The 27,831-nt window shown below is 38.1% G+C and overlaps 1 protein-coding gene across 1 annotated transcript; it reads right to left on the bottom strand.

Annotated features, from left to right (window-relative positions):
- Nucleotides 1–156: 156 nt before the first annotated feature.
- pik3c3 (phosphatidylinositol 3-kinase, catalytic subunit type 3) lies at nucleotides 157–27,771 on the bottom strand. Its single transcript, XM_088073330.1, has 25 exons — nucleotides 27,430–27,771; nucleotides 25,503–25,691; nucleotides 24,267–24,410; nucleotides 23,108–23,237; nucleotides 20,389–20,475; nucleotides 20,144–20,239; nucleotides 19,969–20,040; nucleotides 19,376–19,480; nucleotides 18,634–18,726; nucleotides 18,317–18,502; nucleotides 17,360–17,490; nucleotides 15,968–16,049; nucleotides 15,686–15,753; nucleotides 15,490–15,595; nucleotides 15,101–15,217; nucleotides 14,016–14,147; nucleotides 13,741–13,869; nucleotides 12,931–13,000; nucleotides 12,471–12,535; nucleotides 12,303–12,387; nucleotides 11,604–11,678; nucleotides 11,334–11,502; nucleotides 9,838–9,928; nucleotides 9,583–9,708; nucleotides 157–448 (listed from the first exon to the last, which is right to left on the bottom strand). Exons 1-25 carry the CDS (start codon nucleotides 27,492–27,494, stop codon nucleotides 434–436), a joined length of 2,628 nt encoding a protein of 875 aa, XP_087929456.1. The 5' UTR covers nucleotides 27,495–27,771; the 3' UTR covers nucleotides 157–433.
- Between the last annotated feature and the right edge of the window lie 60 nt (nucleotides 27,772–27,831).

Here is a 27,831-nt window from a genome sequence, read left to right as displayed (position 1 = left end):
AATAGCCAGCCACTAGAATAGCGAGTTTGGACGACATACTACACAATGAGTTTTTTCCCATTTTGAACCAAATTAGACCATGGTTTTCTTTTGCAGGTTCATATATGTAAAAACCTAAAACACTTACACACACACACATACAACCAGCCACTACAGTAACTTTTATCAACAGTCTTTTATTGGCCATACATTTTATTATTTCATTTAATAATTAATATACATTATATGTACAGAAGCAAACAAAGACATCCATGACCTTGTTTAACCATCTTGCAGTAAAGCTTGGCAGTGCATTCTTGGCCTTTTTAACAGTGTCATTGCATTTCTTTCACCGTGTCGCACACGCAAGGTGTCTTTCAGGTTGGAACAATTGTGTGTTCGTACTTTAACAGCTCGGTCCAGCTTGGCCTCGTCTCAACGATCTCTGTTCGGCTCATCTGCGCCAGTACTAAAGGATAACAGAAACAGTTGAAAATAATATATACACAGATATATGGATATAATTAAAAATCAATACAGTGTGTTAAAAAAACTGCAAAAAACATCATGATATACTATGTCAAATAAATGACTGAAGATGTAACACTGTAGTATGGACGAAAAGTTCAAATTTGACATGTTCCAAAAACAGCTTTGAACAGCTTTAAGCAGCTTATAATACCCTACAAATACATATCATATCATAGAAAGTTGCAAAAAAAGCCCAAAAAAGCATAATTTGGCATGTTGAAAAATCCGACCAAAAATCCAAGACTATAGTAAGGCAAAATGTCAAAATTTGACCCGTCCTAAAAGCTGTTAAAAACAGCTGTAAACAGCTTAGAATAGCCTGCCAAAGCACGCTATAGCAAAGAAAGTTGCAAAAAAAGCCCAAAACAGCATAATTTGGCATGTCGAAAAATCCGACCAAAAATCCAAGACTATAGTAAGGCAAAATGTCAAAATTTGACCCGTCCTAAAAACTGTTAAAAACAGCTGGAAACAGCTTAGAATAGCCTGCCAAAACACGCCATAGCAAAGAAAGTTGCAAAAAGAGCCAAAAAAAGCATAATTTGGCACGTCGAAAAATCCGACCAAAAATCCAAGACTTTAGTAAGGCAAAATGTCAAAATTCGACATCTCCTAAAAACTGTTAAAAACAGCTGGAAAAAGCTTAGAATAGCCTGCCAAAACACGCCATAGCAAAGAAAGTTGCAAAAAAAGCCCAAAACAGCATAATTTGGCATGTCGAAAAATCCGACCAAAAATCCAAGACTATAGTAAGGCAAAACGTCAAAATTTGACATCTCCTAAAAACTGTTAAAAACTGCTTTAAACAGCTTAGAATAGCCTGCCACAACACGCTATAGCAAAGAAAGTTGCAAAAAAAAGTCCAAAACAGCATAATTTGGCATGTCGAAAAATCCGACCAAAAATCCAAGACTATAGTAAGGCAAAATGTCAAAATTCGACATCTCCTAAAAACTGTTAAAAACAGCTGGAAACAGCTTAGAATAGCCTGCCAAAACACGCTATAGCAAAGAAAGTTGCAAAAAAAAGCCCAAAACAGCATAATTTGGCATGTCGAAAAATCCGACCAAAAATCCAAGACTATAGTAAGGCAAAATGTCAAAATTTGACCCGTCCTAAAAACTGTTAAAAACAGCTGGAAACAGCTTAGAATAACCTGCCAAAGCACGCCATAGCAAACAAAGTTGCCAAAAAAGCCCAAAACAGCATAATTTGGCATGTCGAAAAAATGACCAAAAATCCAAGACTATAGTAAGGCAAAATGTCAAAATTTGACCCATTCTAAAAACTGTTAAAAACTGCTTTGAACAGCTTAGAATAGCCTGCCAAAACACGCTATAGCAAAGAAAGTTGAAAAAAAAGCCCAAAACAGCATAATTTGGCATGTCGAAAAATCCGACCAAAAATCCAAGACTATAGTAAGGCAAAATGTCAAAATTTGACCCGTCCTAAAAACTGTTAAAAACTGCTTTGAACAGCTTAGAATAGCCTGCCAAAACACGCTATAGCAAAGAAAGTTGAAAAAAAAGCCCAAAACAGCATAATTTGGCATTTCGAAAAATCCGCCCAAAAATCCAAGACTATAGTCAGGCAAAATGTCAAAATTCGACATCTCCTCAAAACTGTTAAAAACAGCTGGAAAAAGCTTAGAATAACCTGCCAAAGCACGCCATAGCAAACAAAGTTGCCAAAAAAGCCCAAAACAGCATAATTTGGCATGTCGAAAAAATGACCAAAAATCCAAGACTATAGTAAGGCAAAATGTCAAAATTTGACCCGTCCTAAAAACTGTTAAAAACTGCTTTGAACAGCTTAGAATAGCCTGCCAAAACACGCCATAGCAAAGAAAGTTGAAAAAAAAGCCCAAAACAGCATAATTTGGCATTTCGAAAAACCCGACCAAAAATCCAAGACTATAGTAAGGCAAAATGTCAAAATTCGACATCTCCTCAAAACTGTTAAAAACTGCTTTAAACAGCTTAGAATAGCCTGCCAAAACACGCCATAGCAAAGAAAGTTGCCAAAAAAGCCCAAAACAGCATAATTTGGCATTTCGAAAAATCCGACCAAAAATCCAAGACTATAGTAAGGCAAAAATGTAAAATTCGTCATGTCTCAAAAACTGCTAAAAACAGCTGGAAACAGCTTAGAATAGCCTGCCAAAACACGCCATAGCAAAGAAAGTTGCCAAAAAAGCCCAAAAAAGCATAATTTGGCATGTCGAAAAAATGACCAAAAATCCAAGACTATAGTAAGGCAAAATGTCAAAATTTGGCCCGTCCTAAAAACTGTTACAAACAGCTGGAAACAGCTTTAAATAGCCTGCCAAAACACGCCATAGCAAAGAAAGTTGCAAAAAAAAACCCAACGCAGCATATTTGGCGTGTCGAAAAATCCGACCAAAAATCCAAGACTATAGTAAGGCAAAAATGTCAAAATTTGACCCGTCCTAAAAACTGTTAAAAACAGCTGGAAACATCTTAGAATAGCCTGCCAAAACACGCCATAGCAAAGAAAGTTGCAAAAAGAGCCAAAAAAAGCATAATTTGGCATGTCGAAAAATCCAACCAAAAATCCAAGACTATAGTAAGGCAAAATGTCAAAATTTGACATCTCCTAAAAACTGTTAAAAACTGCTTTGAACAGCTTAGAATAGCCTGCCAAAACACGCCATAGCAAAGAAAGTTGAAAAAAAAGCCCAAAACAGCATAATTTGGCATTTCGAAAAATCCGACCAAAAATCCAAGACTATAGTAAGGCAAAAATGTAAAATTCGTCATGTCTCAAAAACTGTTAAAAACAGCTGGAAACAGCTTAGAATAACCTGCCAAAACACGCCATAGCAAACAAAGTTGCCAAAAAAGCCCAAAACAGCATAATTTGGCATTTCGAAAAATCCGACCAAAAATCCAAGACTATAGTAAGGCAAAATGTCAAAATTTGACCCGTCCTAAAAACTGTTAAAAACTGCTTTGAACAGCTTAGAATAGCCTGCCAAAACACGCTATAGCAAAGAAAGTTGAAAAAAAAGCCCAAAACAGCATAATTTGGCATTTCGAAAAATCTGACCAAAAATCCAAGACTATAGTAAGGCAAAATGTCAAAATTCGACATCTCCTCAAAACTATTAAAAACAGCTGGAAAAATCTTAGAATAACCTGCCAAAGCACGCCATAGCAAACAAAGTTGCCAAAAAAGCCCAAAACAGCATAATTTGGCATGTCGAAAAAATGACCAAAAATCCAAGACTATAGTAAGGCAAAATGTCAAAATTTGACCCGTCCTAAAAACTGTTAAAAACTGCTTTGAACAGCTTAGAATAGCCTGCCAAAACACGCCATAACAAAGAAAGTTGCCAAAAAAGCCCAAAACAGCATAATTTGGCATTTCGAAAAATCCGACCAAAAATCCAAGACTATAGTAAGGCAAAAATGTAAAATTCGTCATGTCTCAAAAACTGTTAAAAACAGCTGTAAACAGCTTAGAATAGCCTGCCAAAACACGCCATAGCAAAGAAAGTTGCAAAAAAAGCCCAAAAGAGCATAATTTGGCATTTCGAAAAATCCGACCAAAAATCCAAGGCTATAGTAAGGCAAAATGTCAAAATTTGACCCATCCTATAAACTGTTAAAAACAGCTGTAAACAGCTTAGAATAGCCTGCCAAAACACGCCATAGCAAAGAAAGTTGCCAAAAAAGCCCAAAAAAGCATAATTTGGCATGTCGAAAAAATGACCAAAAATCCAAGACTATAGTAAGGCAAAATGTCAAAATTTGGCCCGTCCTAAAAACTGTTACAAACAGCTGTAAACAGCTTGGAATAGCCTGCCAAAACACGCCATAGCAAAGAAAGTTGCAAAAAAAAAACCCAACGCAGCATATTTGGCGTGTCGAAAAATCCGACCAAAAATCCAAGACTATAGTAAGGCAAAAATGTCAAAATTTGACCCGTCCTAAAAACTGTTAAAAACAGCTGGAAACATCTTAGAATAGCCTGCCAAAACACGCCATAGCAAAGAAAGTTGCAAAAAGAGCCAAAAAAAGCATAATTTGGCATTTCGAAAAATCCGACCAAAAATCCAAGACTATAGTAAGGCAAAATGTCAAAATTCGACATCTCCTCAAAACTGTTAAAAACGGCTGGAAACAGCTTAGAATAACCTGCCAAAGCACGCCATAGCAAACAAAGTTGCCAAAAAATAGCAAAGAAAGTTGCAAAAAAAGCCCAAAAAAGCATAATTTGGCATGTCGAAAAAATGACCAAAAATCCAAGACTATAGTAAGGCAAAAATGTAAAATTCATCATGTCTCAAAAACTGTTAAAAACAGCTGTAAACAGCTTAGAATAACCTGCCAAACCACGCCATAGCAAAGAAAGTTGCAAAAAAAGCCCAAAAAAGCATAATTTGGCATGTCGAAAAATCCGACCAAAAATCCAAGGCTATAGTAAGGCAAAATGTCAAAATTTGACCCATCCTATAAACTGTTAAAAACAGCTGTAAACAGCTTAGAATAGCCTGCCAAAACACGCCATAGCAAAGAAAGTTGCCAAAAAAGCCCAAAAAAGCATAATTTGGCATGTCGAAAAAATGACCAAAAATCCAAGACTAAAATAAAGCAAAATGTCAAAATTTGGCCCGTCCTAAAACTGTTACAAACAGCTGGAAACAGCTTTAAATAGCCTGCCAAAACACGCCATAGCAAAGAAAGTTGCAAAAAAAAAACCCAACGCAGCATATTTGGCGTGTCGAAAAATCCGACCAAAAATCCAAGACTATAGTAAGGCAAAAATGTCAAAATTTGACCCGTCCTAAAAACTGTTAAAAACAGCTGGAAACATCTTAGAATAGCCTGCCAAAACACGCCATAGCAAAGAAAGTTGCAAAAAGAGCCAAAAAAAGCATAATTTGGCACGTCGAAAAATCCAACCAAAAATCCAAGACTATAGTAAGGCAAAATGTCAAAATTTGACATCTCCTAAAAACTGTTAAAAACTGCTTTGAACAGCTTAGAATAGCCTGCCAAAACACGCCATAGCAAAGAAAGTTGAAAAAAAAGCCCAAAACAGCATAATTTGGCATTTCGAAAAATCCGACCAAAAATCCAAGACTATAGTAAGGCAAAATGTCAAAATTCGACATCTCCTCAAAACTGTTAAAAACGGCTGGAAACAGCTTAGAATAACCTGCCAAAGCACGCCATAGCAAACAAAGTTGCCAAAAAAGCCCAAAACAGCATAATTTGGCATTTCGAAAAATCCGACCAAAAATCCAAGACTATAGTAAGGCAAAAATGTAAAATTCGTCATGTCTCAAAAACTGTTAAAAACAGCTGGAAACAGCTTAGAATAACCTGCCAAAACACGCCATAGCAAACAAAGTTGCCAAAAAAGCCCAAAACAGCATAATTTGGCATTTCGAAAAATCCAACCAAAAATCCAAGACTATAGTAAGGCAAAAATGTAAAATTCGTCATGTCTCAAAAACTGCTAAAAACAGCTGGAAACAGCTTAGAATAACCTGCCAAAGCACGCCATAGCAAAGAAAGTTGCAAAAAAAGCCCAAAACAGCATAATTTGGCATTTCGAAAAATCTGACCAAAAATCCAAGGCTAGTAAGGCAAAAATGTCAAAATTCGACATCTCCTAAAAACTGTTAAAAACAGCTGGAAACAGCTTAGAATAACCTGCCAAAGCACGCCATAGCAAAGAAAGTTGCAAAAAAAAGCCCAAAACAGCATAATTTGGCATTTCGAAAAATCTGACCAAAAATCCAAGACTATAGAAAGGCGAAAATGACAAAATTAGACATCTCCTAAAACTGTTAAAAACAGCTGTAAACAGCTTAGAATAACCTGCCAAACCACGCCATAGCAAAGAAAGTTGCAAAAAAAGCCCAAAACAGCATAATTTGGCATTTCGAAAAATCCGACCAAAAATCCAAGACTATAGTAAGGCAAAAATGTAAAATTCGTCATGTCTCAAAAACTGCTAAAAACAGCTGGAAACAGCTTAGAATAGCCTGCCAAAACACGCCATAGCAAAGAAAGTTGCAAAAAAAGCCCAAAAGAGCATAATTTGGCATTTCGAAAAATCCGACCAAAAATCCAAGGCTATAGTAAGGCAAAATGTCAAAATTTGACCCATCCTATAAACTGTTAAAAACAGCTGTAAACGGCTTAGAATAGTCTGCCAAAACACGCCATAGCAAAGAAAGTTGCCAAAAAAGCCCAAAAAAGCATAATTTGGCATGTCGAAAAAATGACCAAAAATCCAAGACTATAGTAAGGCAAAATGTCAAAATTTGGCCCGTCCTAAAAACTGTTACAAACAGCTGGAAACAGCTTTAAATAGCCTGCCAAAACACGCCATAGCAAAGAAAGTTGCAAAAAAAAAACCCAACGCAGCATAATTTGGCATGTCGAAAAATCCGACCAAAATCCAAGACTATAGTAAGGCAAAATGTCAAAATTTGACATCTCCTAAAACTGTTAAAAACAGCTGGAAACATCTTAGAATAGCCTGCCAAAACACGCCATAGCAAAGAAAGTTGCAAAAAGAGCCAAAAAAAGCATAATTTGGCACGTCGAAAAATCCAACCAAAAATCCAAGACTATAGTAAGGCAAAATGTCAAAATTTGACATCTCCTAAAAACTGTTAAAAACTGCTTTGAACAGCTTAGAATAGCCTGCCAAAACACGCCATAGCAAAGAAAGTTGAAAAAAAAGCCCAAAACAGCATAATTTGGCATGTCGAAAAATCCGACCAAAAATCCAAGACTATAGTAAGGCAAAATGTCAAAATTCGACATCTCCTCAAAACTGTTAAAAACGGCTGGAAACAGCTTAGAATAACCTGCCAAAGCACGCCATAGCAAACAAAGTTGCCAAAAAAGCCCAAAACAGCATAATTTGGCATTTCGAAAAATCCGACCAAAAATCCAAGACTATAGTAAGGCAAAAATGTAAAATTCGTCATGTCTCAAAAACTGTTAAAAACAGCTGGAAACAGCTTAGAATAACCTGCCAAAACACGCCATAGCAAACAAAGTTGCCAAAAAAGCCCAAAACAGCATAATTTGGCGTGTCGAAAAATCCGACCAAAAATCCAAGGCTATAGTAAGGCAAAAATGTCAAAATTTGACTCATCCTAAAAACTGTTAAAAACAGCTGGAAACAGCTTAGAATAGCCTGCCAAAACACGCCATAGCAAAGAAAGTTGCAAAAAACAGCCAAAAAAAGCATAATTTGGCATGTCGAAAAATCCGACCAAAAATCCAAGACTATAGTAAGGCAAAATGTCAAAATTCGACATCTCCTAAAAACTGTTAAAAACAGCTGGAAACAGCTTAGAATAACCTGCCAAAACACGCCATAGCAAAGAAAGTTGCAAAAAAAAGCCCAAAAAAGCATAATTTGGCGTGTCGAAAAATCCGACCAAAAATCCAAGACTATAGTAAGGCAAAATGTCAAAATTCGACATCTCCTAAAAACTGTTAAAAACAGCTGGAAACAGCTTGGAATAGCCTGCCAAAACACGCCATAGCAAAGAAAGTTGCAAAAAAAAGCTCAAAACAGCATAATTTGGCATGTCGAAAAATCCAACCAAAAATCCAAGACTATAGTAAGGCAAAAATGTCAAAATTTGACCCGTCCTAAAAATTGTTAAAAACAGCTGTAAACAGCTTAGAATAACCTGCCAAAGCCCAAAGCACGCTATAGCAAACAAAGTTGCCAAAAAAGCCCAAAACAGCATAATTTGGCATGTCGAAAAATCCGACCAAAAATCCAAGACTATAGTAAGGCAAAATGTCAAAATTTGACATCTCCTAAAAACTGTTAAAAACTGCTTTGAACAGCTTGGAATAGCCTGCCAAAATACGCCATAGCAAAGAAAGTTGCAAAAAAAGCCCAAAACAGCATAATTTGGCATTTCGAAAAATCCGACCAAAAATCCAAGACTATAGTAAGGCAAAATGTCAAAATTCGACATCTCCTAAAAACGGTTAAAAACAGCTGGAAACAGCTTAGAATAACCTGCCAAAGCCCAAAGCACGCTATAGCAAACAAAGTTGCCAAAAAAGCCCAAAACAGCATAATTTGGCATGTCGAAAAATCCGACCAAAAATCCAAGACTATAGTAAGGCAAAAATGTAAAATTCATCATGTCTCAAAAACTGTTAAAAACAACAGGAAATAGCTTAGAATAGCCTGCCAAAACACGCCATAGCAAAGAAAGTTGCAAAAAAAGCCAAAAAAAGCATAATTTGGCATGTCGAAAATCCGACCAAAATGCAAACATGTCCAAATTTGACCCGTCCCAAAAACACCTGAAAATAGCTTTACACAGCTTAGAATATCCTGCCAAGACACGCTATAGCAACAAAAGTTGCAAAAAAGCCGAAAACAACATGATTTGTCATGTCGAAAAATGATCAAAAATCCAAGACTAATCCAAGACCAAGGCAAAAATGTTAAATGTCCCAAAAACACCTGAAATCAGCTGGCAAAAGCTTAGAATAGCCTGCCAAGACACGCCATAGCAACAAAAGCCGAAAACATCATAATTTTGCATGTCGAAAAATGAGCAAAAATGCAAGACTATGGTAAGGCAAAAATTTCGAAATTTGGCATGTCCCAAAAACTGCTTTAAATAGCTTAGAATAACCTGCCAAGACACGCCATGACATAGAATTCTGCAAACATGCCACAATACAGCATGTCGAAAAAATGACTGAATGTGCCATACTATAGTATTATGAATAATGTAAAAATATGACGTCCAAATATCAGCTTAAAAGCACTATAGCATGTCGATACACATAATGGTATATAGCATACTTTTAGTATTTTGTATATCATGAAAAATGACTCAAAAAGCCACAAAAGTGTCATTGTATAGTACAAGAAAAACAACAAAAGTATTATCAAAAACTTTTTTTTAAAAATCATATTTATTTTTGTCAAAAATGTCATACTACAATATTGCATCAGTTTTTTATGGACTATTGAATAACGTTTTATGTGTGCAAATCCAGAAACAACCATGTATGTTGTGTGTTTGAGTGCACATACCTGAGCAAACTTGTGTATCTGTTCAACCACAGCAGCAAACAGAGCGCCCACACTCTCATCAATCAGACTCTGCATGTAATGGACTGCCTCCTCGTCTGACAGGTCCAATCTGAACTTGTCCTGCACCTGAAGGCAAAATGATGAGGTCCATTTAAAACATTAATAAAGCCACATTAGTGCGATTACTTGTCTTACTTATACATGCTTTGATAAATAAAAACGACATCTGGCGCCGTTTTCCAGTGACAAACTTACCTTCTTAACCGTCTTGTCAGGCTCCAGGGCGATGTCGGGAATATTGGCGTCCACCATAAGAGAGAACAGATTCAGGATCAGGTTGGAGTATCTGTAGAAATTGAGGGAAGTAGAATATTTTACCTCGATTGTTAAATATGTGCAGTAATCTTTTGATCGTAATGTTTATTCCTAACAAAGATGAAGCTATTAATGCAAACACTTTTTTGTTTGAAGATATCTGCTGATGAGTCAAACTGCTTACGTGTTTTTAGATTAATCTTTTGGTTTAAGTTAATGTCGGTTAAGCATAACAATCTGTCAGCAAACACATCATTTATCACAGTAAACCCTTGAAGGCTGTTATTTTTTGCCCAGGCTTCGACAAGTGCTTGCCTAAACCAAGAATGACAAACATTTAATGTTACAAAAATAAAAGCTGATTAAATATTTCCTGTGATTAATTACCTTTTTCAAGCATGTTTTAAAGGAATAATTTACCTTGCAAATGACCATTTGTGTATCAATTACTCTTCCAAAACCTATTGTGAACGTAAGTAAAGAATCCAAAAAATTCTTAAATTGAAATCATAGGGAACAGCATTAACAATCGCTAAATTATATCAAAGTATCGTCTACAAACTTGCACAATTTGTGAGGTGAAATCCAAATCTTTGGTACTTCCCGAACAGAGAGCACTTCCTAACAAAAACTTAACTGAAAGTGAAATTTGTCTATTCTCTCTTTAAAGCCAGACTTCACTGACAAAACATCGTCATTTTACCTCACCGAACATGTGAGCTGATAGTCTGCAAGAATCCCAACTAACCCTTTAAAACACCCAGTCAGTGGCATCAGTAGACCAGCAGCTCCCATGTTCAGCGAGGTAAAATTACTGTTTTTGTCAATTGAGTCTGACTTTGAAGAGAATATGGGCGAGTTTCACTTTCAGTTCGGTTTTTAAACATACGGTGTCAGTGAGTTACGGTGAGTAACTGATATACAAAAGATCATTTGTGGGTTAAGCGTACCTGTAAGTCACTGCAAGTTTATTTTCATGCTCTACTGACATAATTCGATACCAGTAACAGCAATTTGGAAAATGGTCTGTGTTGATGTAAAATAGACATAGGCTGCAGTCAAATAGCCTTTTTTTGAAAAGGTTCGAAATAACCTGAAAATATAAGTGGCTACTAAGAGGAGAGCTGTTGAAATTCTCTAATTTCTAGAAAAGGTTGATTAAAACTAATTTTCTTATCTCCTTTAGCATAGGATACACTGAATCATCCTTTGCAAAAACAAATGAGATAATGCTGTTCCAAAATTAATTTCGGCAGCAACATTTATTAACCAGTTAGATTCTCTTTGCAAAGTGGTTGTGTTTTACAGTGCTTACAAATTCACAGCTTTCCTTGACCTGAAGACGTTTTCCACTGAGGTCAAGGAAAAGTGTTTAGGAAGAGACAGTTGGCTATAAAACTACAGCCTCGATTTGTTTTCATGTTTGGTCTCTTTACCTTCGCAGGTGCAGGAAGGCGGTGTAGCACTGCTTCCTGAACTCTTGGTACTGCTCGCTCTGCATGCCTCCCATCCCCTCCACCATCTCTTTGCTCAGCTTCATGGGCGGAGGCAGCGGTTTGGGGTCCCGACCCAGGATGTAGCCGAAGTCGATGTGGAAGAGCTTCCCTGGATGAAGAGACGGGATAACTGTCTGAAACTGCTCCTTAAACTAGAATGTTAATAAACCAGTTTTATGTTGTTTTTTTAAAAAAACATGTTTGCCTCACCTGTCTTTGTCAGTAGCAGATTGTCCAAGTGTCTGTCTCCTACTCCGAGGATGTACGTGATGACACAGTAACCAGCTGGAAGGATGTCAGAGACATTAGGCGGGTTTCTATTAACCCTCCAATTGCACAGATTTAAATTACAAATATAAAACACGCCTATTGGAAAAACATCAATTTAAAAACTCCCATTTATCGCGGTGGTAGGTATATAGGTGGTATATCAGGTGATTCGAAAAAAAAAAACATTTGCAAAACTGCAATGACAATATTTCGCTTTAATGGGCCACGTGATGCGACGGCTACGCGCTTTTCGGTAGGAACTGGCTCCGTCATGATGCAGCAGGCGCTACAACAGCTGTTACTGCATCACATAACTCTTCAGAAGTTGAGCGTATCATCCGGAAGTTTTGAATCCTCTCCATCATCGCTTACATTACACACCTATGACTTTGATTGGAAATAATGACGGCTAGTGCGGTGACTGCGATAAAAAATAAAACCTGCTAATGTTTCGAACATCCATCGCCACTTTTCTTAGAATATTACACTTTATGGAAACAGTCATCTCACAATTGTGTTTTTTATTTTGAAAATATTGATTACGTTTTTCACAAATCTGTAACGGAAACCCGCCTATTGATTCCACCGTGTTGTGTAGTTAAAGGATGAACCGCTCTGTTAAAACACAAACGGACTCACCACAGCTCTTGACGTAGGTGTCCATCACCTCTGAGCTGATGCCGTAGGGTCCTTTTTCACTCGGTGCATGCTTCCTGAAGAAGCTCTGTTGAAACAAATGATGCCATTATTAATGTCTGCTAGACCTACATACAAGCGCGCTCTGCATTATTTTACATTTCTGCTCACCTGGATGTTGCCTTCAGTAGCCAGAACTTCAGCAACAGGAACCGACTGAACAAACTGCATAAAACCTGGAAAAACAATAAAACTATTTCAGGCTGGACAATAGAGTAGCAATACAATATATTTTATTACACTTTTTTTTCTTTTTTCCCAGTAACTAAATGTGATGCTGCTGTTTTTCGCCTTGACCTAAACAAATCTAAAATCACTATTGCTCAAAATTTTAAAAAAATGGACCATTCAAATGTTCACTTTCTTAGAAAAAAAAATAATATATAATAAAAAATAATAATATAAATTTAAAATGATCTGCTAATAATCTATTGGCACAATATATATTGTGCATCCCTAAAAAAATATGTTTTTTTGTTGAAATGGGACTTGCGTATAAAATCTGTATTGCTGTATTTATTTAGTTTTAACTTCCTGCCAAACTGAGGGATTCGTGGCCATGCCGTCTTACCGTGTTTGGTGCTGGTGGCTAATACTTTGTAAGGTGTCAACTTCAGGTCCAAATTCTCTTTCCTCAACAGCTATAAACACAAAAAAAAACACAAGAGCTTTTATTTAAAAAAGCATATTTCTTACATCATAAAAGGAAAAGAGATCAATAGCTATTTAAGCAATCTTTAGTACATGGTGCAAGACAAATTATTTCAGGTTTCAAAGGGTTTAGCTACGAATTTAACAGAAGAAACAGAAGTAAACTTTTAGCTTCTGACAATAAAGTGGTGCTGCTCTGTAAATGCAAACAGCGTCTCTTAATGGGGACTAATTGCCTGCTGAAAAATTAAGCTGTATTTCATATAGGCCTACTGAGATTTTAAAACAGCAGAGCTTTAATTCAGTGAAAAATAAAACAAAATGATCAGTGTGATTACTGTATATTTCTCCCATAAAATAAACAGAGGCCACCCTATAAATAGCAGAAAAATGCTGCAGTAATGGCTTTAGACCAGTTTTTTGTTCATCACTTTCTGCGGCCTCAAAATAGCAATACAATGAGCCAGGCTACACCTCATTTTCAGACACACTCATGGGCGCACAGATGGGCGTGAGCATACTTGCTACTTACACAAAGTGGCTGCTGGTTGCAAAAAAATGACAAACTACACAGATCTGAAACCAACGATGAATTATTCTGCACGCTACTTTGCACTGAGTGTAATATGGGGCCCTAAAAGGTGCCTGGTATTCTGATTATATCAAAATAAAATCACCATAAAACACATTAATTTTCCATTAAAACTCTTTAATATAAGGGCGCTCTTACTTTGTCCATGAGCGAGATGATCTGGAGGATGAGCTGATCCTGTCTGAGGTCGTCTCCGTGTTTGAAGATAACCGGGTACATGGCTCCGTCCTCAGCCTTGAAGATCAGTTTGGCGGGCATCAGAGCACTCTGAGAGACACACACACACACACACACACACACACACACACACACACACAGAGGGAAAAGACTCATGAGCGTCGTGTTGCACTGGTTTTACTCCTGACAAGGCAGAAAAGGTGAGAAAACGATTCTGTGGGTGAAACTTTGCGTACCTTGAAGAGCGTGGCTGTCTCGGGGACGATGCCTCTGATTCTGATCTGAGGCTCCAGAGGAAGAGGAATCGGCTCAATCTCCGAAAGATTCACCTTCTCGTTGTCAGCCAGCAGAGCCTGCAGCCGCTCCGTCTGCAGAAACACGGTGAGGGACGCTGCTGTTAACACAACTCAGCAGGGGTCAGTGTGTTCATGCAGTTAAAAGCAACCGACAGGATGAATGAGAACAACGTGCATATGAGAACAGTTACGTGTGTCAACTAAAGCTAAAACAATTAATTGATTAATCAACTAGCGAATCAAAAGAAAATGAATTGCCAATTACTTTAATAAATCATTTTTCAGGCAAAAATGTCAAACCTTTGCTGATTTCCAGGTAAATATATGTGAACATTTGTTGCTTTTCTTTGTCAAATTATGATGAATGACAGTAAATTAAGTGTCTTTTGATTTTGGTTTGTTAATTGGTTCATTGTGAAAATAACTGGCAGATTAATCGATAAAATAATCGTCAGCTGCAGGTTGCAGCCCCAATGTCCATGTGACGGATATTTCTCATCAGGAGAAACAAACCTACTTTTAAACATATTGAGAGACTTGGATATCAACAAGGTTTTGGACAAAATGTGGTTGAAAGAATGAAAGACGGAGGCTGAGTTTGTACATACAAACAAATCTGCCACCAGTAGAAAACTTTGAAAAAAAAAATCTATTTTGATGCAAAAAATTGCAAACGCAACTCCAGCTGTCCTCTTTTCCATATTTTGAAAGGATCATAATCATAAATGTCATGTTAGCGCACGTTAATCTGACTATGCATGAAAGCATGTAAACACGAGCATTAGTGAAATATTTACTTTCAACAGGCATGTAAACAGCTTAGAAGGAATACTGGCTTTTTTGGAATAAGAGGAAAAAAATATATATTTTGTGCATGCAAACATATGGTTTCAATTTGCAATTACCTCTGTACAAAATAACTAGTAATGAAAAAAATATTTTGGAAATATTTGCACAATAAAATACTGAAACACAAGCATGAAATAAATACGGTTTATCGAGCACGTGCGGCGTCCTGTTGTTACCTTCTTCTTGCGATTCCCGCTTTCTCTTTGCACGGCCTTCATCAGCTGCACCAATCTGTCTACAAACGTCTGCTGGGCGGCCAACAGCGACCGCATCACCCTCACGCTCTTATCGCCCTGGAGGGAAGAGGAAGTGGCGAGAGACGAAAAATAGATAAAGGACATAGAAAGACATCTGTGGACAAATATTAAAGGAACAGTCTGACATTTTGTTATGTGCAGGACAATTTCTTACCAATTACCACAAATTATGAAATGTGACACACACCTTGCTCTTATTATACCTCTGAAAAGATGAAGCTGAACTATTTAGAGATTTGTTGATGAACAGGAAAAGTCTATGGCAAGAAGCGTGATTAAATAATCTGTTATATTTAAAATAAACTGACCTTGAGCAGAGCCTGACTGAACCTCCTCATGACGTTCAGGTACATCTCGTGGGTTTTAGGATCTCTCTGCTGCGTGTCCTGATCCTCACACTCCACAATCACATACCTGCAGAAGACACACAGGTTCCACAGATGGATGAATATAAACACAAAAACATCAGTATCAATAAACAAAGCTGCTTTGAACTGTACTCACCAATACAGATAGTTGGCAAGTGTGGAGTTCTTGCAAGCACGAGAGATGAGAAATGTGCACAAGTCTTGCTGCAGAGAGACACAAACGCAATTACAAATCAGTGTTGTGCAGAAACCGATACATTTTTCCTGCTTTTTGTCTTCTGTGAAACAGGAAGACATTTGAAATTTCTCGCAGAGGTCTGTGTTTTTGACTCCCTTCTTGTATCATATTTGGATTAAACGATGGGAACTTTTCTTTCCTGCTCTAATTTTCTTTTCAGCAACATTTTTTCTTTCTTACCTCTAAATTCTCGCTGTCGGCTGCATCCTTGCCTTTCTGCGTGGCAGCTGAAGGTCCAGATGTTCCCGACAGGATCTGGGAACTAAAGGAGTAAAACGAAACAACGAACAGTCAGCGTGAGGGTGACAAAGTATTGATGCTTTTTCGATACCATGTGTTTGTTGGCTCAGCGGCACCAAACGGCCATCACAGAGCTGTTGTGTCGCCTTACAGCTGCACTCGAACACAAAGACTACAGCTAACGGCGAACTGTTACAATTTGCATCTGCACGAGAGGAAATAACTGTGGAGAAGATGGCAGTCGTCTGCATTTGTCAATCAAAACAGGAATCCAGAAGACCATCTGAACACATAATTGTATTGTTTTGTTATGGTGTCTTTAGTTTCTTGGTATTTACTGTTCGTATGACATTACACTGGTTTTCACTTCTTCTGTTAAAACCCCCCAAAAAAAGAAAAAAAAAAGCTCTTAATATGCCAGTTAGTACATTAACAACACGACCTGATGTTAGAAGAAAAAGGCAGGGTTCCCACAGATTTAATTAACAAAATTTCAAAACTTCAAGTACCCATAATAAAATATTCAAGACCATTCACAACATACAACACGAACAGAACTGTACTGTATTCTTTCTTTTTCTTATACTAACTATTTAGTCTGGCTATTTTTTAGTGTCTTACTGTAACTATTTTATGGTTCATACTTAAAAAAGATCCATTTTTTATTTATCTTTTTTTGCTAATTTCCTACGTTGTTCTTGTTTCTGTTTCTTTAATAAGCCCTGTGAATTGCATTTGATTTGTTTGAAAGGTGCTATATAAATAAAATGTTACTGATTGACTGATTGATATGATCTACACAGATTATACATTTGGTAGTATTGAATAAACTGAAGCAATAAAGAAAACAGACTTTCCACGTAAGGCTTTTGTAATGCAAATGTCATCTGTACATTGTTAATGAAAAAAAATTAGATTTTTTTAAACTAGTATTGTATCAAAGTTAAATAAAATTCTGGTATAGTAACAACATTACATCAGAGAGGATGGCAATTAAAACCTACAGTCAATTTAACTCATGAGATGGTGTTTCGTATGGACCGTTTTAGACGGTCAGCGCTCTGCCTCCAGATTCTGGCTGGAGCTCTGCAGAGTCACGCCAGTAAAATCATAAAACCCTAAGAGTTTATTACGGCTTCTGAAAGAAAAATAATCAAATTCCGCTTAACGGCAAATACTCTCCCAACCAGAGAGAAATTCTGAGACAAATTTAGATCGAGGCAGGAAAAAACAAACTCTTTCATTGTGTAATTTTCTAACATTTTTGTCCACTGACGACAGCAGAACTCAACATGTGTCTGTTGCTGCTGTCAGAGCTGCTGGTAGACTGACCTGTCCAGTGCGGAGTCATCTGAAAGTCCCTGGCTGTCTCTCTTGCTGCCTGGCTCCAGTCCTCCCTGAATATCACTGAAGTTCTCGTACTTCAGCGCCTGAACCAGCTGCAGGAGATACATCAGCAGGTCCTGGAGAGAGAGAGGAGCCGGAAATAATTATGCAAAATTTCATTTAAATCTTTTTATAATTTCACACGGCAGGCGCAGACTCAATGGGCCTCATGCTGCAACATTCTCTGAAATTTTTCTTATATTTTCACTTAATTTTCTGGTGAGAGAAAATTTAACATTTTCTCTTATGTCAAAGAAGAGCAAAAATAAGAAACAACTGGTGAATCCCAAAAACCATTGGGTACTTAAAAATGAGAACAAAAAATATGCTAAAATTTGTTTGTATATTGTCTCTTTCATGAGGCCCAGTGTGTGCAAGACAAAAACAGCATTAAACATAACAAAAATCATACAAAATACAAACATATAAGTTAAGAAAATATTCCATATATAAACAAAGATGAAAAAAAACACAAAATGAGATGGTGGGAAACTAAAAAAGGCCATAAAAAGGCATTATTATCAGTATGCTTGTTGAAAGGGAATAATAATATTACTACTAACAATACTAGTAATACTACTACTACTAATAGTACTAACAATAATAATAGTTTCTTTCAAAAGTACTTTACTTTTTTTTTTTGTTTTGTTTGTTGGCATATTTGTAAATTAAATAAAATACCTTGATCAAAAGTACTTTACATCTTGGATTTAAAGATTTCTATTTACTATTGAATAAATATTTTATGAAAAAGTGTTTTTAATTCATTTAAAAATCACTTTCCTCGTGATTTTGTTGAAAGTATCTTTGAAATGCAAATTTTGAGATAAGGCATTGTCTCAAACAGAGTCACCATCATCCACTCACACTAGTCCGCACTCCCTCTGACCCCCCTCAGTCTACCTCATCATCCGCCTGCTGCAGACGCGCCACAGCGTAGCGTCTGACTGTGGGGTTGGTGAACTGGGACGACAGCAGCTCCAGGGAGTCCTCCACGTCCATCGGCCTCCACTTCCCCAGCAGCTCCAGAGCCTGCTTGGCCTCCTGGGGCAGATCCCAGTTCACACACTTGAGGAACTTTGTCAGAGCCTGTGGCGAGGAGGAGGAGGAGGAGGAGGAGGAGGAGGAGGAGGAGGAGGACACATAGGAGAGAAGAGGATTGATACAGAAACAGGAGAAGACTTTGGTATAGCAGATCAGAATATAGCAAACACACTCACCTTCTCCTGTGTGGTGAGGTAGTATCTGAACTTCCAAACCAGGTCCTGCTCCTCAGAGCTCAGCTGCTTGGTCGGAGGGTAACTCACGATGATCTGTTGGTGCACGTGCGCACACACACACACACACACACACACACACACACACACACACACACACACACACACACAGATATCAACTCAATGTCAGTGACTTATAAAAGCAGACACAGTAGAGACATACATAAAGAACCAAAGTTTACTAAACCTACAAAGCGTCTGACATAAGCAGTAATTTTAACTTGTTTATTAAACCTTTTTAAAACCTGGGCGAAATGGTTTGATTTTTTCAAAAACATGGGTATGATTTAATGAAAAAATTGAAAAGACATGGTCTTATTTGGAAAAGGGAAAAAAAAGTAGAAAAGTTACAAGAAAATGAACTGAAAATAAGCATAAAAACATACAAGATAATGACTGCAAAGTCAAAAAGTGCTGTAAATAAAAAAAAGTGAACCTTTTTTTCCACAAAATCATTTTAAATACAAAATTATAATAATGATAAATATAGTTTTCTGGACTTCAAAAAATAATTATTATTTATAATTTATTTAATTATTTATAATTTTTATATATATATATATATAATTTATTTATAATTATTCATTTACTTGTCACTGTTTACTATTTTTTTTTGCTAATTATGGGACATTACGGCACAACTGTACATGGACTCTATATAAAAACTAGACCATCAGTTACTTACGTTCAGCTGGTCTCGTGTGGCGGCGTTGGGCTTCAGGTCGTGATCTGAGGGCCCGCTGCGGAGGCTACGAGCCAGTTTGTGATGTTTGCTCTCAACCAGGTTTTCCTGCAGAAAAAAAAACATGAGTTGGAAAACAAATAAATAAATTCAATAGCAAAATGCAGTTTAATTTGAACAGAAATGCACATGAAAATCTTACGATACATTAATAATTATGTACCCTTTTTGAATGCTACCTACAATATTGAATACAGAGTTTTTAGCCCACCTTAGTGGAAATTTATCTTTGACTTCGCTCAAACACAGTACATACAAACACATAAAACAATGCACAAATGTACAATAAACAAAATACAGTAGTGCAAACAGGCAGGTAGAAGCAATAAACTGTATGAATAATAAAAGAGAGCATATCTTAAGAAATAGTAGTTTTCCTAATACAATTATTCTGTGTTATTTCCTGAATGGCAAAGGGAATAAAAGACTTCCTATAAAGCGCCATAGATGCATTTTTTACTATAGTGTGTGTGTGTGTGTGTGTGTGTGTGTGTGTGTGTGTGTGTGTGCGTGTGCGTGTGCGTGCGTCCTCTCACCATCCCCATCTGTGGGTCAGGAACTTTGACGATGTCGCAGCTCGTAAGAACAGGTGATGCGTCGTCTCCGTCCTGAGTGTGGTCAAAGTGAAACACACCGATCAGCTGAATCCATTTGTAGCAACTTGTTAAAATACACCAGGTTATGTGCCTGAAAATATTTTTTAAAAAATACCTTTTCATAATAGACAATACTGTACTCCTTGTCATTTGTTTTGACACGGGGAAACTCCACCATGAGGTACATGAAGTTAGAGCTGCGTTTCTCGCTCTGCAGAAACACACAGAAAGAAAATACATCAACTAAAAGAAACCAGGAAATTTTAAGCAAAACTTTTGACAATTGTTGAGATAGGTCTGGAAAAAGCTGGCCTTTTCCTCTACATGAACTTGTTTTGAAGTCCAGCTGAACCAGCTCACCTCGTTGATCATCTCAATTTCTCTAAAGGTCAGGCGGTCCAGCCAGTCGACCTTCACCATGTGGCCCTGTCGGTGGGCCTTCGTCAGCTGCAGGAGGAGAGAAAGTGAGGGAGAAAGAGGGTAGAGAAACAAGAAAAAAAAAGGTTTACCGAGAAAAAAAACCCCCAAAAAACAGGAGGTTACGGTTCTGTAGCAGCAGAACTGGTCACAGCATGGTGGCTGATGTGCAAACAGCTCGACCAATCATGCACAAATCCAGTGCCAGCAGCCAATCCAGCATCTCCGGTCAGTCACACACTCAGCAGCCAGTCCACTCGTCAGTCAGTGTGGGTGTCGGGAATGTAAGCACACTTTTGGCCATGAACAGGAAGCCCACAACTCAGCTGGTTAGAATTAGTACTCACTCTTTAAAACAACATATGAACTGGTAGCGGCTGAGAAAAAAAACTTTGGATATGATTCAGTCAACTGCACTCAGGATTAATAAAAAAAAGATGTAAGAATAAATAAGTCTATTTTAGGAATTATTTGGTAAGTATGGTATTTTTCCACATGGATCATACTTCCTGTGTTTTTTGTGTCTAAGAGACTAATGGGAACAACAATTTTTTGACACTGGTCCAGTATTGAGTGAGAACAGGCTGCAATAAAACCATTTGGCACATGTTTGTAACGTCAGTTTACATCCACTAAAAGTGCTTTTTTTGCCTCTGACAAGCTTAGATTACATTACTGAAAGGTTACCTAAAGTGATAGACCTTTTTGTTAATGTGTAAGATCCTTTTTATTTAACCAGAAACATTGCTGAAATCACCATTGGCACCAGACTCCTTTTAAAAAAAAAGTTTCATCATTGAAAAACGCACGCCATTGAAGGTCGACAGATAAAAATAAAACTCACAAAAAACACCTTAGTTCATTTTTCCACACTTCCAACAATAAGAAACTCTGATTTGGCTTAAATAAACCCTTAATTCCCCCACTTAGATATAAAAATATGCTTGCTCTATACCCTCTAAAATTACTGTTTTTTTATTTAGAGTTTGGTGGGTCTGGTGATAGCGATTTCAGGGCTGTTTCTGCCTAAACAAAAAGGTCTACCTCTGTAAGGATCCTTTCCATAATGTTGTTAGACACCTCTGTCAGTCATTCCCCCCAGGATTTCACAATGTTTCCATCACAATAATTAACACAAATTCAGGAATTTTGTCCAATCACTGAAACTTTACTGCAAATTTTATATAAAATCTAATTTCACTGTAGAGCTGCGCACAGCATATTGATCCGCTCAGCCTCTCTATCTCTCTTTGTTTATAATGAGACTGCTGCTGCGCCTGTGACAGTCACACACTGACAGGAATAACTTTAAGCATCACATAGCTAACATTACCCAATGTTTTTCAGCGGGTTCAAGGACAAAGTTGAGCTGTTTTTCTTTCAATAAATGGCACCGTTTCCGGTGCTCATTGGTTCGCTTGCATTGGCTCGTCCCGGCCCGTTAGAGAGAGCAGGAGAAGGACAGTCCCTCAGCGGTGACCTGCTGCCCCCATCCCAACTACCTACCATACAATTATAAACTGATTATAATTCAGAGGGAAAAACAAAATGCTCATGATAATAAACTGAATCAGAGGCAGCATCACTCAATATTCATTGGAAAAAAGCCTAAAAATATCGCAGCATTCACTACAATTTTTTAAGAAAAGCTGCCGTGAAAACATTTAAGCCTACAACAATCACAAAAAACAGTCTCCAAAATCCTGGACAGACTGGTCACTGGCAAAAACAAGCACTTTTTGGGGTGTAAATTTAATCTTGCGAAAAGACGCTGAATGCTTATATTGTTTTGTACAAACTGGCTGCAGCGCTTTCATTCAATCCTGGACCAATTTCAAACATTATTGTTCCTATTAAGTGTCACTTAAACACAAAAACCTGGAAAAATAAGGTCCAGGTTAAGAAACACCAAAGTTACCCTTTAAATTATTTATAAAACAATCAAATGTAAATATGTTCAATGAAACAAACTCCCTGACGTTCTCCCCTCAATTTTCCACAGAGCTGCAAAAAGTTTGAAAAAATGTCCTCTCGTGTCCACATAAACAAGAAATACATGCACGCACACTTACACAAAATACAACGTATGGCGACAGCAGGAAAACAAAACAAATGTGTGTGATGCTCTCAAGAACGCAGCCGTAAACCTTGAGTGTTCACACCAAAACCTGGGTCGAAATATATTTGTAAATGCACTGAATGGGTTTTTACAACACATGAGGTTTTACCGCACAGAACAACACAAACTGTGCAGGGATGTAATCGATGCAGCGAGTGTCGGGGGCGTTTCATTAATGATGCAAACTTCCCTGACACAGTCTGAATTGTTCTAATGTGGTAGTCCTCGCTTTAGCAGTGCGAGCTACAGATTTATTTGCAAATACATTTGAACCTCGGCCTTCTTCACACACACGCTCCTCCACATGTACTCACATCACTGAGTACCTCCAGGTCAGGGCCCTGGAACAGACGATGGTTTAGACTCGACTTCGCATCACTCGGTTTCTCTGCTTTTCCAACGCACACACAATGTTTCTGGTCCACCCTCCACCTTTTCTCTCTCCCTTATCCTCTCTTTCAGCCACTTAGTCACAAACACATAATCCTCTCCTCATCACACTCTCTTTTCTCTCCCGTTTTTAATCCTGTTTTTGGGTCGTACCTTGGCGAGTCTGCCCATCTGGTCCTCCGTCAGGCTGCTGCTGGTGCGTCCTGGTGTGGTGGTGGGCTCTCCTCCATCTCCCTCCACGCCCGGCCAGACCTTCAGGTCGTGCATCCCTTGCCGGAACATACTAGAAGACGACAGGAGGCGACGTTTGGAAATTACAAATCAGTGTTTTTTTGTTGTTTTTGTGCACAAACTGGTGCCTAAAGCTTAAGGCAAGATAAATTTAACACTTTGTAAGACTTTTTAATGGCACTTGGAATTCAATTTAAGACCTATTTAACAATGAAATTTAAAGGGGACAAAAAATATGATCAATATTTTAAGTTTTGGGACAATTTTGCATGAATATAAAGCATTCCTTTTTTTGGGAAATATCTCGCATTTGTTGGCGATGGTGAGTTTGTGTTTCACACTCTGCATGTTTGATTACGCTGCATTTATTCCCATTGTTTCGAGTTTGGAAAAATCTTTTTGCATAAAACACACAAAGCCCTAAATTGTCAATTTTCCACATTTTTTTACAGGTTACAGATTTGTTTGCTGTTTAATCTTTTTCATCTTTTTTAATGATTTTATTGCAACTTGTGACTCTGCAGCCATTGCTAAAAGTTGTTTGTTTGTTGTTGAATTTTGTTACTATCACATGTTGTTTATCCCTTTGGCCCACTGAATATGAATCCAGGACTTTGCTGTAAAGGGGCTTAATGCTCAGTCAATGTTCCCTGAGTAAACTATGGTTGATGAATTTGCACTCCCCCGTCATACGTGGTCCAGTGACAGCTAGCTCGTGGACCGTGGATCCACTGCTCTAAGTAATCCTGACCGAAAACAGCGTGATGCTAATTTGGAGGAATTCACTAAATTTGATTTTCAAAAATTGATGTTAGCAATTATTTTACAATGTCACAAAAAAATCATAAAATCCTGCTTCCTATGAGCATTTTAAGACATTTAAAAGATTGATTCAAGTCATCTGAATACCAATTATTTTTAGATAGATGAATTCAGTGCCTTTAAACACTTTTTTAAGTATCTGCAGAAATCCTTTAAAATTCAGCTGCGAGGTGAAGTCAAAACAGTTTTTTTAATCACCTGGCAGCAAAACACAGAACTTTTCAGTAACAAAGAAATAACAGTATGAGCTTAGACTCACCCATATTTGCCAAACAGGGTGACAGTGGTCCCCCCGACGGGGACAGCTCTGCCGGGCCCATAGATGTCCCAAACTGTGAGAGCCACCTGAGCACTTTGGGGAAGGTCTGGGTACTTGACCGGCAGCCGCAGCCACTCGTTCCAGCTGCACAGGACAGAGAGGACAGGACACAGAGAGAGAGGACAGGACACAGAGAGAGAGGACAGGACACAGAGAGAGATGACAGGACACAGAGAGAGAGGACAGGACAGAGAGAGAGAGGACAGGACACAGAGAGAGATGACAGGACACAGAGAGAGATGACAGGACACAGAGAGAGAGGACAGGACACAGAGAGAGAGGACAGGACACAGAGAGAGAGGACAGGACACAGAGAGAGAGGACAGGACACACAGAGAGAGGACAGGACACACAGAGAGAGGACAGGACACAGAGAGAGAGGACAGGACACACAGAGAGAGGACAGGACACAGAGAGAGAGGACAGGACACAGAGAGAGATGACAGGACACAGAGAGAGAGGACAGGACACACAGAGAGAGGACAGGACACAGAGAGAGAGGACAGGACAGAGAGACGACAGGACACAGAGAGAGAGGACAGGACAGAGAGACGACAGGACAGAGAGACGACAGGACAGAGAGAGGACAGGACAGAGAGACGACAGGACAGAGAGAGGACAGGACAGAGAGAGAGAGGACAGGACACAGAGAGAGAGGACAGGACAGAGAGAGGACAGGACACAGAGAGAGAAGACAGGACAGGACACAGAGAGAGAGGACAGGACAGAGAGAGAGGACAGGACAGAGAGAGAAGACAGGACAGAGAGAGAGGACAGGACACAGAGAGAGAGGACAGGACAGAGAGAGAAGACAGGACAGAGAGAGAGGATAGGACACAGAGAGAGAGGACAGGACACAGAGAGAGAGGATAGGACACAGAGAGAGAGGACAGGACAGAGTGTAAGAATTTTTAATTTTTTTAATTTGCTTTTATTGGAGGAAATTTCGTGTCTTTTTGATTCTTGAGACAGAATAATATATTGAGAGGAAAATGTAGAGAATATCCTAATAAATATATCTTTTATGTACTTTCGGGAGGAATGTCTGAATGTCATTAAGACTAAATGACAAAAACTGAAACAAAAAGGTTGAATTAAAAAAAAAAAAATTAAAAATTTGACTTTTTATGTAGCAATGGTCAGGAGAAAAAAACAAGCAGACAGATTGTTACTCACTTCCAACGTGTGCTGAACGCTTTATACGAGGTGCGGACGGGCAGCGCGAGAGGTTTTCCTTCAGCAAACACCTGACAGGTGACGTAGAGGTCCGAGCAGTTCTCCTGGTAGAGGCCAGAGAACCGCAGCATCGGGTCTTCAAGCAGCGCTTTGTAGCTCTTTTGCTCTCGTTTCCCCTCTAAACTGCCTCTGGACGAGGAGAGAGGACACAGAGCGGGGCGGTGAGGAAGAGGAGAAATGCTGATGTTATCAAGAGTTCTCCACCCGTCCCCTCACACATAAGTCAACATTTGTAAACTTAATTTTGGACAGTTTGTGGGGGTTTTGTGTACGTGTGTTTTCGTATATATCACTTTTACAGACTGGGCTTTAAATTAATTTCATTTTCCTCGACTATTTCAATCCAAAAAGGATAAAAACTAAAAAAACCTTATTATAGAGAAAAGGTGACGATAGCACCTTAAATTATGTGTGTTTTGGGGATTGTTCACTTTTTTACTTGACAGTGTGACATATACAACAGAAACACAAGGACAAATAAAAACATTAATACAGTGCTGCAAAAAAGTATTTCTCCCCTTCCTGATTTCTTACTTTTTTGCATGTGTGTCACACTCAGCTGTTTCAGATCATCAAACTAATTTAAATATTAAACAAAGATAACCCAAGTTAACATAAAATGCAGTTTTTCCGTGATTTTATTTGCTAAGGCACCTAAAACTGCATTTTGTGTTTACTTGTGAGTTATCTTCTAAACTTATATTTAAGTTTGCTTGATCTGAAATGGCTAAGAGTGACAAAGGTACAAAAAAAGTAAAATCGGTAAAGGGGCAAATACTTTCACAGCACTGTATATATCGACTTACTTCGACAGACTCCTTAATCTATATGCAAATTTACCAAAATTTTCCTTCCATTATTTTGCACGTTTTGATCTATTTATTTTCTTTTTGCTGTTAACTTGAAAAGAAACAAGCATGTAGTTCAAACACTATAGTTAAGTTGACTGCAGAGTAAACATCGTCTATTTGTACTGAACTTAGTTTGAAATGAGAGAAAACCTGGCAACAGATCACAGCTGCTTCATTAATTTAACCCTTTTAATGCAATAATTACACCTATGAGCTGTGTGCAAGATTTTAATACCGTCAGATCAAGAACAGACTCATTGAGTAATGGTGAAGAAAGTAAACGTGTCTCTCTCAGCTGATGAATAGATTCAGTTTACTGTTTTAAAATAACTTTTTCTCAACCTTTACAACACATCACAAAAGACTGCAATCAGGGATCTTTGACCCATCAAGGTGTTTATTTTTCTCAATGATTTTGTGCTTATTTTTTAGTGCTGACTTGTCATTTTATTTCCTTTACAGTTTTTAATCTGTTTATTTGTTTTTGTTTGTATGTTTATTATGAAACCCTTAAACCAGATGGTTCCTCTCATGAGGTTTATCCTAATGAATAAACGTGTGCGACAACAAATGGATGCTTTGCACTTTATACTGCCAACCAAATCTACCTACTGGTGCAAATAAAGTAACCTGAACCTGAAACATCAAAATAATTGAATGCTTATTTATTTTGTACAGATCAACTGACAAACAGTTTCAGCACAACGTCCCTCCAAACAAAAGTCGACAAATCTGAATTTATGATAAATGTGACATTTACTTTACTGGTTCAATAAATGTGAAACTGTATTTTATGACATAGTTTGAAGCTGTAAGTCAGTGAAATGTGTGTGAATCTCTCTCTCTCACACACACACACACACACACACACACACACACACACACACACACACACACCCACACACACACACACACACACACACACACACACCAAACATAGCAGCATCCTGTCCAGTCACAAGATAGATTAGTTACACCGCTTTGGCAAAAAGAGACGCGTTAACTGCAAAACTTACATCTTAAGTTGGACGTTGATGTCCAAGTCACAGCTGTAAACATAGTTGAATTTATCGTTGTCCATCTTCCGACGGGAAAACACTAAATTTGAACCAAAAACCTGACGACTTCAACATGAAATCCCGGGCGGTTATACGAGACTTCGCGAGCGGTTAGGTTTGCGACCAGGCCTCGGCTCGGCACAAAAACACCGCCGGAAACCCGTTTAAACTGCCGCTCACACGGTTAGCGTCCGTATCAGTCCGTACACGAGTTTACAAAGATACGTTTGAGTGGCTGAATTCACCGTAAAGACATTATTTTGGCGGCTGTCGCACCGGGCATGATTAGATGTTTTCGAAAGCTACACAACAACACAGCTGCGGCTAAAATCAACTGCCAGGGTAAAGTAGTCGATCACC

Source organism: Plectropomus leopardus, chromosome 23 (assembly GCF_026936395.1).
Source record: "Plectropomus leopardus strain MGB_pleo_1.0 chromosome 23, ASM2693639v1, whole genome shotgun sequence".
Lineage (NCBI taxonomy): Eukaryota > Metazoa > Chordata > Actinopteri > Perciformes > Serranidae > Plectropomus > Plectropomus leopardus.
The sequence above is the reverse complement of the archived record's forward strand: the minus strand, read 5'-3'. Positions and strand labels throughout refer to the sequence as shown.